This window comes from Spinacia oleracea, chromosome 5 (genome assembly GCF_020520425.1).
Source record: "Spinacia oleracea cultivar Varoflay chromosome 5, BTI_SOV_V1, whole genome shotgun sequence".
NCBI lineage: Eukaryota > Viridiplantae > Streptophyta > Magnoliopsida > Caryophyllales > Amaranthaceae > Spinacia > Spinacia oleracea.
Window position 1 is genome coordinate 123,661,302 of NC_079491.1, and position 12,150 is coordinate 123,673,451.

At 33.0% G+C, this 12,150-nt stretch overlaps 1 protein-coding gene and 1 long non-coding RNA gene across 6 annotated transcripts; both read right to left on the reverse strand.

Moving 5' to 3' along the window:
* Nucleotides 1-436: 436 nt before the first annotated feature.
* Nucleotides 437-1,111, reverse strand: LOC110800568 (uncharacterized). Its single transcript, XM_022005881.1, has one exon. The coding sequence runs from the start codon at nucleotides 1,109-1,111 to the stop codon at nucleotides 437-439; it is 675 nt and encodes a 224-aa protein (XP_021861573.1).
* A 5,436-nt stretch (nucleotides 1,112-6,547) lies between these two features.
* Nucleotides 6,548-10,673, reverse strand: LOC110800571 (uncharacterized). 5 transcript variants are annotated; one of them, XR_002536694.2, is made up of 7 exons: nucleotides 10,474-10,673; nucleotides 8,297-8,336; nucleotides 8,030-8,177; nucleotides 7,700-7,858; nucleotides 7,316-7,589; nucleotides 7,093-7,240; nucleotides 6,548-6,943 (listed from the first exon to the last, which is right to left on the reverse strand). It is a non-coding gene; the product is annotated as an uncharacterized lncRNA (long non-coding RNA). The 5 variants fall into 5 exon arrangements; XR_002536695.2 differs by having other exon boundaries at nucleotides 10,447-10,673; XR_002536689.2 differs by having other exon boundaries at nucleotides 8,030-8,336.
* Nucleotides 10,674-12,150: the final 1,477 nt, after the last annotated feature.

The following is a 12,150-nucleotide window of genomic DNA, read 5'->3' on the forward strand; positions in this document are numbered from 1 at the left end:
CCGAAAACGGAGATATCTCAACTTTATCGATTCTTTTAAAAAGAAGAAGATGCTAATGCACATGCATAAAATAGACCAAATTTTACAAAAAAATCCATAAATATATTAAAAATGGGTAAAAGCGCGCGAAACTCTATCACATTCTACCCCCCTTAAAAAGAAAGTTACGATCCCGTAACTCGCCTATTAACTTTTTGAAAACTAAAGCTCTTGGAATGAATGAATGTGCTATTACAATAAAAGTTTAGCTAGCAAGTAGATCATAAATAGAAAAGGTACCAGCTTCTACTTCATATGCTTTTTCAGCTTCACGGTGATTCATAACGAACAATTGTCCCTTCAATTGGGTGGCGTTATTCCCACCTCCAGGTTTGGTGTTGTTTATTCCATCCTGTTGGCTTAATCCTTGTTGACTTGAGTGTGGATTTTTCCCATTTTAGCCTAGGTTATATGTTGATTCCCCAAATGCTTTCTTGTAGCATTCAAACTCACGATGCCCTTGCTTCTTACAGAAATAACAAGTAACTAGGTTTCCCTCACAATCCATTCCTGGATGGTTATTCCCACACTTTTTGCAAAAGTAGTTCCTTTTAGGCTTATCCTCGTTCCCGTTACTTCCATTTTCATAATTTCCCTTCCATTTTTGGGTGATATTGCGATTCTCTTCTCTAGTTTGGTTAAAATTCCCTTCCTTCTTTCCATGGTTAAAATCCCCATCCAGCTTAGGTTTCTTCTCATTCCATTGGAAGTTTCCATTTCCCTTCCTCTTTTCACTAGAATTTCCATCAAGCTCTCTTCCTTTAATCCCATATAGGTGAGGTGCACGACCATAAACATCATCTAAGGATTCAAAGTTAACTCCCCCAAGCTTCCCTTGCAAAGTCAAAGTTAACCCTTGCTCAAACCTTTGAGCTTTTATGGCTTCAGTTGGGACTATTTCAGGTGCAAACCTCATTAGCTCTATGAACTTGGTGTAATACTCATTCACAGTCATGGTGCCCATTCTAAGGTTTGTAAATTCTAGGCATTTCTGCTTCTTTAGATAGGGAGGGTAAAACTTAGCTCTTAAGGCTTCTTTCATGGTTTCCCAATCAAAATCAGGTTTGGTCATTAAGTCTTTCTTTCGTTGTGACCACTATAGATCAGCTTCTTCCCTTAGATAGTACACATAATTATTGATTTTTAGGTCTTCAGGGCAATTGATAGCATCAAACAATTTGTCAAATTCTCTAAGCCAGTTTTCTAGACTTGCAGGGTCTTCCTTTCCATCATAGGTAGGTGGTTTACTAGCTGCTACTTTCTTAAAGACTTCACCAAAGTTTTCAATATTACTCTTGCGAGTTACCTGAGTTGTCATAGCTAGAGTCAAGTTTTGAGCTATTTCGGTTAGGCGCCTAATCGCCGTTCCGACTTTCCCTGATCTCTTCCTTCCTCGATTACGGATTATCCCTCTCACCATCTTGCCTGGATAAAGGTGTACTAATAGAAAATTTGCAACTAAAACCTAAATTAAAAAATAATGCAATTAGAATATTGCAACACTTTAGTACATCAAAATCATAACAAAGTACAAGACAATTCACAATTTTTACCAAATTCCATAAAGAAAAAAAAAACATCTCGACCAATTCCAAATAAAGGAAACTCATCATCATTAGAAGGTTAAAATTGCCACCAAACTCCATCCAAGTACATAAGTATTAAGTAAATCATTATGCACAAAAAATCACATAAATCGCAACTAGTGTCACGAAAACAATTTATTTAGTTATTCTTTTGAATGAAAAATGCCGAACCTATCACTTAATGCACGAATTTTATCATGTCATTCTAGTAAATGCATAAATTGATTTATTAAATAGACTTTCAATAAATTCTTTTGATATTTTTCTAAAATTTGTATAAGTTCAAGTACTCGATTTTAGTGTGAATACATCAAAACAACATCTTCCCAGGTAGTTAGAGAATTATACACAACGTCGGTAAGAGCTCCTCTTATTCAACCTTAGACAGAAGACATTAGAAATGATAAATTCACACCAAACATCGTTTCTCGAAACGAAATTCAAAAATAGTTTTTCTTGAAAATATAACTTTTATTAGAAAATAGATTTTCATGCTTAGAATGCGAAACTCTATCCTATATGCCCCTTAAATTCTACCCTTACTCTCAAATTTATTTATCAAATTTTAGTCCTAGGTTCTTTCATGGCTAAACTGATACCATTTTGTAACACCCCCAAATTTCTCTCTTTTCAAAACCAACATTTAATTGAATAAAACCAACATGAGAGAAACTTAGGAGTATTACCGCCACATGATTACGTTAAAGGCTAATTAACTCAACTAATGCAGCGGAATAAATCAAATACTTTTCTTTATTGAATAATAATAGTCGAAATAATAATAGTGTGTATTCGATAAACCCTTGAAATTTAAATACTAAAATCTGAACTCATAAATGAAACCAACGTAGAAAAATAAATCCTAACTAGTGAACTCTCCATTAATCCCGTATGCAAGCATGTCACATCATCACATCAAGTTCCTAAAAACTGCTCACTAAAAGGTGAACAGGGCCAAGCCAAAACAAATAGGAAATACGGGTTAGCAAAAGCTAAGTACGAATATATGCAAGACATGTAAAACATTTATATATAGTTGAACATACTTTCACAAACCATTTAATTCAAACTTGCTTAATTGAAATCATAGAAGATTCATTTTCCAAAATTAGAAACTTTCCATAAATAGTAACTTTCCATAAATAGTAACTTTTCAAAAGTATAAACATTTCAAGAATGAAGATTTCCAAAATAGAAACTTTCCAAAAGTAGAAACATTCCACGAAAAGAAATATTCCAAATATATAAACTTTCCAAATATAACAATATTCCAAAAGTAGAAACTTTCCAAAAATAGATTCCAATTAGAATATGGAAATCAATCACCTGTTCTTATCTCCCCTTCCTTCCTAAATGTGCACACCCCCAAGCTAGTATTCCATCACAAATCTATACATTGGGGTACTAACCAAATAATAGTCAACAAGTGACCCTCGACTTACACAACAAGTGATGCGTATGAACATAAAAGTTCCATGAAATCCATTCCACCTTGAGACTTTATAAAAGTACAATAATGTTATGAAAGACCATCCAGTTCCAACCATATGATAAACCAACAATCCTCCTTTTATTTAATCAAATTTATTTTTGAAGAAAATAACGTATTTTGAAATAAAGATTTATAACTCATCAAAATCAAACAAACTATTTCAAACACCACTTGAACGAATCCATCATCATATTGAAATCAAGAAAAATATTTAACCTTTCAAAAATCCTCAAACAATTTTCACAAATCAATAAACAATTCAAAATCACTAATTCACAAATTTCAATTTGAAAACAATTAATAATTTGAAGTTAATAATTAAACCATACATAGATTTAACACATAGTTATCAAGCCACATACACGTACCTTGATTAAATAACACCTCACACAATGATTAGTTTGATCCTGCTACGAATCACTCACGAGTTCCTAACAATTAATAAATAAAACCCTAATTAATTCCTGATGGAACAATTAAATTAATAAAAATAAATCTAATGCCCTTAAATTTAATTCATGAGTTATGCATGCCTAATAACAGTATTATAAATCAAAATTTCGAACTATGGTTTTGAAAATAAACTTTTAAAAATTACGGTATTAATTTAGGAGATTTTAAATAGTAAAAACTGACCGAAAAAAGAGAAGGCTTTGAAATCAATTGGAGTGTCTAAGTCACAACACCAAGGTGTAGACGTCGGCGGCAAGAAGTGCACGACGGGGGTGTCGTGATGGTGGTATAAGGGTTTTAGGTAAGAAGGTTTAGAGCCAAAGAGGGAGAAGAAGTTTAAGAGCGGGCTTGGGAAAACTCTCAACTTTTGGTGTGAGGAATGATGAATGAAGTAGGGGGTATTTATAGGTATAGGATTAGGTTTAGGGTTAGGGTTAGAATGTAACCCTAAGGGGTATGGCCGTGGTTGGTGTTCAAGGTATGATAGGATTCTGAATCTAGTCATGATTTTGGTGATATTCGGTTTAGAGTAAAATTGTTTAAAATAGAAATACAAAAGATAAAATCACGAAATTTTACACACAGTCTTTTATAACTATTTAAGATTTATCCTGAAATTTTCAGAATTTATCTCAAGGAATTCGGATTTTTAGGGAATTTTGAATTGGTAAAACTCTTAAAATCCAATTTTAAATAAAATTATCTTATTTTTCCAAAATAAATCTGAAATATATTATCATAAATATCCTATTATATAAAAATCATTTTATAAAATACTAAACATAATTTTCGGATTTATAAAATAATTTTAAGTTGATTAAAACTCTTTTTCTCCAAAATTGATTCCTAATAGAATTAGGAATTAATAAAACCCGAAAATAATAATTTAAATTCAGTTTTGAAAATAATATTCCCTCTAAGACATTTGAATATTTTTCCCTCCAAAGTATTTGAATATTTTTCCTTCCAAAATAATTTAATATCAAATATATATTAAAAATATGCATAAAATGATTAATAAAATGCCTAAAAATATGGGGTATTACAGAAATATTGTCGGAATCGAAAATATTGCCGGAAACGGAAATATTACCGGAATTGAAAATATTGTCAAAATCGGAAATAAATTCCGGAATCGAAAATATTAACGGAAACGTAAATATTTGTTCGAATCGGAAATGAATTTCGGAATCGGAAGCGCGACGTGCGAACGCTCGACGAACGAGCTTGCGAGACGCAAGGCCCAGCGCAAGCGTCAGGCCCAACGCCAAGCAAACCCGCGCGGAGCAGCAAGGCATAGGCCGAGCAAAGGCAGCAGCGCCCAACGAGTGGGCCGCGTACTGCTTGCTCCCACGCCCAGCGCGCATGGGCCGAGCAAGGCAACAACGCCCATTCGTGGGCTGCGGGCTGCGTACTGCACGACCAAGCAACGTGGGCTCAAGGCCACACGTGCAAAACCTTGGCCGGCTAGGATTGCTTGCGAGTCAAGTAATCGTGTTTTCCTAATTCTACTGAAATTAGATGTTTTAGGTAAATCTCAAATACTTAGTATTTGATTATCCCTTGAATTCTAATGTTATTAATTAATTAGAATCCTAATGGATTTAGTTAATCGATTTCTAGTAGGATTCAAACTCCTCTATTTCCACCCTATAAATATGTGGTTCATGATCACAATTTATAATGCAATTCAATATACTATTCTAACACATTAAATTCAAGAGAGAATTTAGTACTTGCCTATCACTATTGTGAGTTTCCCGAGTGCACATAAAACCTTAGAGAATATTCTAGTTGGTTGAATCTAAGGCGGATCGGAACGTGCTGTGGACTATCTATGGAGGGACGACATTTGAAGTTCTATACTTGTTCTTGTTCGGTTCGGGAGCAGCTAGGGAAGGCACACATCACATTGTATGTATACTAATTATGCTAATTGACTATGTGGCAATTAATTTGGATTCCTGGCTTTATGGTTTTTCCGCATGAATTATATTGTTTATATTATTCATAACCTACACCCCCAAGCTAGTATTCTATCACAAATCTATACATTGGGGTACTAACCAAATAATAGTCAACAAGTGACCCTCGACTTATATAACAAGTGATGCGTATGAACATAAACGTTCCATGAAATCCTTTCTACTCTGAGACTTTACAAAAGCACAATAATGTCATGAAAGACCATCCAACCGATAATCCTCCTTTTATTTAATCAAACATAAATTTTTTGATTAAATAACATGTATAAATAAATGATTAATTATTAAATCATTTAAATCCATCAATAATTTCGAAGAGCCCTTTAATTGAATCATTAACACTTGAAAATTAGTATATCAATTATCAATTCAAAATCCATAAACCATTTGTCCATTAATTAAATAATAAAATTAAAATCATAAGTTCACAATTCAATTGAAAATCGCACTACCTCAAAAAACGCAAAAGAAACCACCTAAAAAACACATAAGAGACCTCATAGAAGGTGGTCTCAGAATCACAAGTCTCTTAGGTTAAGAAACCACTTTTTTGTGGTGGTTTCTTTGTTAAAAATAAGAAACCACCTAACCTAGAAAGGTGGTTATTTATATATTAAATTTATTATTTAACTACCCTATATAAGGAACCACTTATTCCAGAAAAGTGGTTTCTTTATAAAATGAAAAAGACCACTCCCAATCGAAAAGAGGTCTCTTTAATTTTATTTAAGAAACCAACTTTCCAGAAAAGAGGTCTCTTATATTTTACTGGGCATAAATAATTAATAAACTTAAAAAACCACATTTTCCAGAAAAGAGGTTTCTTTGGTTATTTTTATTTTTTTGGGGGCTGAATATACTGCACTGCACGCCCAATTTTGTTTTTGCACTGAATTGTACCCTACGTACAACCCTATATTTTGGTTTCGAGTCCTGTAGCTACCTTTTGCAACCTGATAGTACTATTATTATTTTACAAAAGTGTAACATACTTATAATAAAAAAAATCCAAATCTTTCATTAATCGCAAAAATATATTACAAAAAAGTTAACGTTAAAAGGTACTTAATGTTTCATCCTATAATCTTCTCCGTACATAAATACAAAATTCTAAAATTTAAATGAAGTCATAAATCACCTGTTGGATGACATAAAATTTGATCAAAACTTTATTTTCTGACATTATCTACTCTTGAGGCAAATTTGTGCCTAAGCCTAGTACATCACAGTGCCTGACTCATTTGAGGTTGTTTCCTTGCAGAGACGCAAACACATACAGCTGCACAAGCAATCATTTGAGCCATCAAAGAGATTATAGTCTTCTAATCTTGGTCGACAATATCACTGAATCTTCCAGCTTCTAGAGCTTGTGTTAGCAAAGGTCTGGCCTAGTAATTCAACATAAACCAAACAATTTTTAAATGTCACAAAATTCATTAGCAGAAAAGTAAACAACGCGTAAAAGCTGATGGTACAAGAATAATGATCCACATTCCACAGTGTTAAAAATCATTCAACTTGTAAAAAGAAAGCTCACCCATTCTACAATTCTATCATCCACGAAGGGGCGAGCTCTATCAACAGGTCTACTTCCTGTAATCAATTGCAGAAGCACAACCCCAAAGGAAATGACATCTGATGTTTCAGTAGGTTTCCCGCTTGCAGCATACTCTGGAGCCAAGTAACTGAAATTAACTCAAATCAGCTACTGATGTACTTACTTAACAGTAAATTAGAAACAGTTTAAGCACCGATCTTACCTATAAGTTCGCATAACTTGATCAAGACTAATGAGTATCGTTCCCATAATTTGCATTAGCGGGACTAGTTTAATGTTCACCGAGACTAATGAGTACTGATCAAACACATTAGTCTGATCTTACATTGGCGCGCACTAATTTTCAACTTTGATTCCCAATTAATATGTGTTGTTCCTCTTCATACAAAAATGTTTTGCTTGATTAAGCAGCTGGTCATATCATACAGAACAACAGGATCCTTAGCTGATAAGTTCCCTGGAAGAGCTTGTACTACCTGTTTGACATGACACAAAATTTGATCGATCATAAACTATTTATAACATTTTTTCTGACATTATCGACCCTTGAACCAAATATGTGCCTAAGCTTAGTACATCACATTACCTGAGTCATTTGAGGCAGTTGCCTTGCAAAGACGAGAACACTTGCAGCTGCACAAGAAATCACTTGAGCCATCTCAAAGAGATTATAGTCTTTTAATCTTGGATCAACAATATCACTAAATCTTCCACCTTCTAGAGCCTGTGTTAGCGAAGGGCTAGCCTACGAGTCCAACATAAACCAACCAATTTTAAATGTCTGTAAATCATTTTTAAATATCATACTTAAAAAAATTCATTAACATGCAATTCAACAATGCGCAAAAGCTGATGGTACAAGAATCATGATCCACACAGTGTTAAGAATCTTTCAACTTATAAAAAGAAACCTCACCTATTCTACAATGCTATATTCCATGAAGGGCGAGCTCTATCAACAGGTTTGCGTCCTTTAATCAGTTGTAGAAGCACAACCCCAAAAGGAAAAGACATTTGATTTTTCAGTAAGTTTCCCACATGCAGCATACTCTGGAGCTAGGTAACTGAAAATTACCTAAATAAAATTGGTAGCTACTGATGTACTTACTTACCAACAAATTAACCACGGTTTAAGTACTAGTCTTACCAAAACTTCCCATAACTCGAGTTGACAAATGAGTACCTGTATCTAAAGAAAACTCTGCTAGTCCAAAGTCTGCAACCTGAAGATGCAAAAAAGTAGATGAAAAAAACACGTTAGAACCACTTAAAGTTACCAAAACCAAAAGTATAGGTAAGTTATAAATTCAATTCATTAATCATCTAGCATGAAGTTCGGAACCTTTGCTTCAAAGTTCAAACTCATCATCCATAAGAATATTTTCTGTCTTGATATCTCTGTGAATAATTTTCGGATTACATACAAACATATCTTATAACCAAAAATTTTAAATACTATATGACTATATGATTGTATATCTATATATATGACTGTTCAGGTGTATAAATCTATCACGAACCACTATAATGCATCTATCATATAAATCTTATGACTGATGCTTAATAAGTCCCTTAAAGTTGTAGAGACCTGATTTTAGCATTCCTCAATATAATCACCATACTGATAATTACGAGGATCTGAATACTAGTAAATTGCAGTGATATAACCATTTGTTTTGAAGGCTTGTGCTCCTTTTTCTTTTGCTTCTAAGATTTTTGTTTCTACTTTGAGTTCTCGCTGCAAGTTATGGAATGTGATAATAATCAAGCATCAAATGGAATCACAATAGCTAACAATTGTAGTAGTATAGTACTTGACGAACCCAGTCTAAAGAGTAGCCTGCGGCCTAGGAAAAAAAATTAAATGATGAAATTGAATAGCTGAAAGGAGATATTATTGAAAAGACACATAGGCTAGAAATTTTGGAAAGTGACCTCGATGCATTCAAGATAAAATTTGAAAACTTAGCAAGTGAAAAAGATAAGCTCAACACTGAATTAAGTGCAAGAAATGATCGAGTTGCTGAAATGGAAAAGCATCTGCAACAGTTGGTTTTTGGAAAAGACGAGACAAGTAAAGTGGTGCAGGAATTAAGGTCATTAGATGAGGAACTTAGAGAAGAGGTTGAGAGATATAAAGTCTTGATGTTGGAAGCCACTGAAGGAAAAAGGGAGGCAATCAGGCAGTTATGTTTCTCCCTCGAGCATTACAGGAATAACTATTAGCAGCTTCAACAAGCTTTCACAGCGCACAAGCAGCTTCATGTTTTTGCTACCTAATAATATTTTCTTTTCTAGATAGAGATGTTAAAACCTCATTTTGCCTGAGGTTTCGAAGATCTATAGGATGAATTTCCATTTCTGCATTTCTCTACTGCTATACTATGTCATCAAAGTCCAACATAGAATCGAAATACAGAAGTATGTCCCAAACAAGTGAGTTAGTTTGGGTTGATGGCATTTGGAAGATCTGAAATTCACAATTCCTAAGCATAGTCGCCTATTTTGTGACAACAAGTAAACATTATTACCCATAATCCTGATTGTGATGAGAGGACAAAGCACCTTAAAGTGGACACACACATACACAAGTCATGACCAGGGCATTGAATATGCTTGTTAGTACTTTCTTTTAATATACAATACATATACGAGTTCTATATGGCTGACAGAGATACAAAGTGGCCACTTTCTGCAAAACAGAACCGCATTCCAAGAGGGAATGCAAAACAGAACCTTAATAGCTAAATTCGAATGCTAACAAGTAGACATCTAGACTCCGCTTAAGCGCTCGTTCAAGGCTACATCATGGAACATCAATTGGCACTAAAACTTTGAGTAAACAATACCACAAATCCACAATCCACATTCATTTTTAAGAAATTAATTCACCAGAACTCGTCTGCATTCGTCTGAATTTTTCACCACAAACAAACAAAAACTATCATAACTTCATAAGTCTATCTCTTAGCATTATGTATATATATGACACTTTTCTAAGCAAAGAAGATATATGACACATTATTAGCAACAAGCCAACAAGTACATCACCCCTATAATTGATGATTTCTTAGAAGGGACACCCGAAGACTGTCATACACAATGAGGAGAATAAATCAGCCAATTCAAGCCCATTTAAGACATACTTCGCTGCTCTACTGCAATTGTCACTTTACCCAAAAAAAATCAATCAAATTTCATACCCTATAATTCAATAATTATCAATTACAATTGAGATTATAGCACAAAACATAAAACTCAACCAATATACAAAATAAAATTAATAAATTGGACAAACAATACAAATATTAGGGCATGCCAAACCATTCTCACCAAGAGAATAGAAGAGAAGAGCAATACAGAATTACAGAGGTACGGTGGTTGATGGAGGCGGCGTAGGTGGCGGTGCGTTCAGTGAAGAGAAGCAGCAGAAGAAGCGGCAAGCGAGAAGAACAACGAGAGTAAGAAGAAGATGGAAGGAGGTAATTAAAGTGAGGGCTTTTTTCTTTGAGGGAGCAGGTCAACTTCACGATCTGGGCAAACTGCAGTAGGAGTGCAGGTCCTTTAATTTGCTTTTCATATGTTTTTACGGAAATGATAAAGGTCGCAACATGCGACCTTTAAGCCGTGTCACAGTGGTGACATGGCGCGCCTATGTGTCATAAATGTATTTGGAATCTAAAATATTTAGATTATATGTTACCTATTATACATGTTACAAAAAGGTAGGAAAATCTTAATATTCTAATTTACAAATTGAATAATGTATATTTTTATTTTAGAAAAATAATTCTAATTTGTATAGGAAATTAGAAAGAAAAGTGCTTTTAATTATTTATATGATATAGGAAATTAATATAAAAAATACATTTACTAATTTATATTAGAAAATAAAAATACAGTACAATAAAAAAAGAGATTAGGATTATTTCGTCTTTATTAGTTAATTGGGTTTGTTTTTCACCTTAGATCTTTCCCGTCAATTTGGCCCCTCCCCCCAAAGACAAATTTTATAAAAAGATGAATAAAATCACAAAAGTGTTATAACACACGCACAAAAGTATCGTTACTACAGACGGAACAAGGGAACATATCATTATAAAATTTGTTCAACAATATGGTGCGTTATTACGAGTAGTGAGGTTGGGAGATCCGGAGATGAACAACCCTTTTACTACGAAAAAGACCTAAAATTAACCTAATCATTAAAATTAAAATAATATTTTAAAGTAATGTATAATTATGAATTTTTTTTTGCATAAAATATATTATTAGATTATAACTTATTTTATATTTAAATTTAAATTGATGTATTTTTTAAATTAAATTGATGTATTTTTTTAATTGCGCAAAAATATATTATTAGATTATAATTATAATTTTTTTAATTTGTAATTTATAAGATAGAAGGAAATATATATTTACTATAAATATAATAAAGATTTGTTTCCTTCTTTGTATCGACTGCTTTATTTATATATTTTCATAGTAAAAATATTGAATTAATAGTAAAAAAAAAATTGATGACTCGTAGCCTACGTGGCGCCTTTATGTACCAATGAAACGCCGACATTTAAGATTGCGACAACATTTTGTTGTCGCAACTTGCGACCTATATCATCGTCCTTGTTTTTAATTTAGAAAAAATAAAAGGGAGGAATTAAGAAAACCGAAACTGAGGAAAGATCTTTTAATTGCTTTTTTTTAATTAAAAAATAAAAGGAAGGAAGAAACCACTTATAAGAAGAGGTTTCTTATATATTTTTTCAAATTGCTTATTTTAAATGAAAAATAAGAAACCTCTCAAATGAAAAAGTGATTTCTTATGTGATACGGAGTATATACTATTCAAAGTAAATAAGAGACCATTTTTCTTGAGAGGGGATCTCTTACATTTCAATCAAAGAAACCTCTTTTCTAAGATAATAGGTTTCTTTTATTAAGAAACCTCTTATTTTGTAAAAGAGGTTTCTTATTAATGATTCTTTTGGCCTATTTTGAGGTAGTGTCGATTAATCAATCAGAATATAACAATTC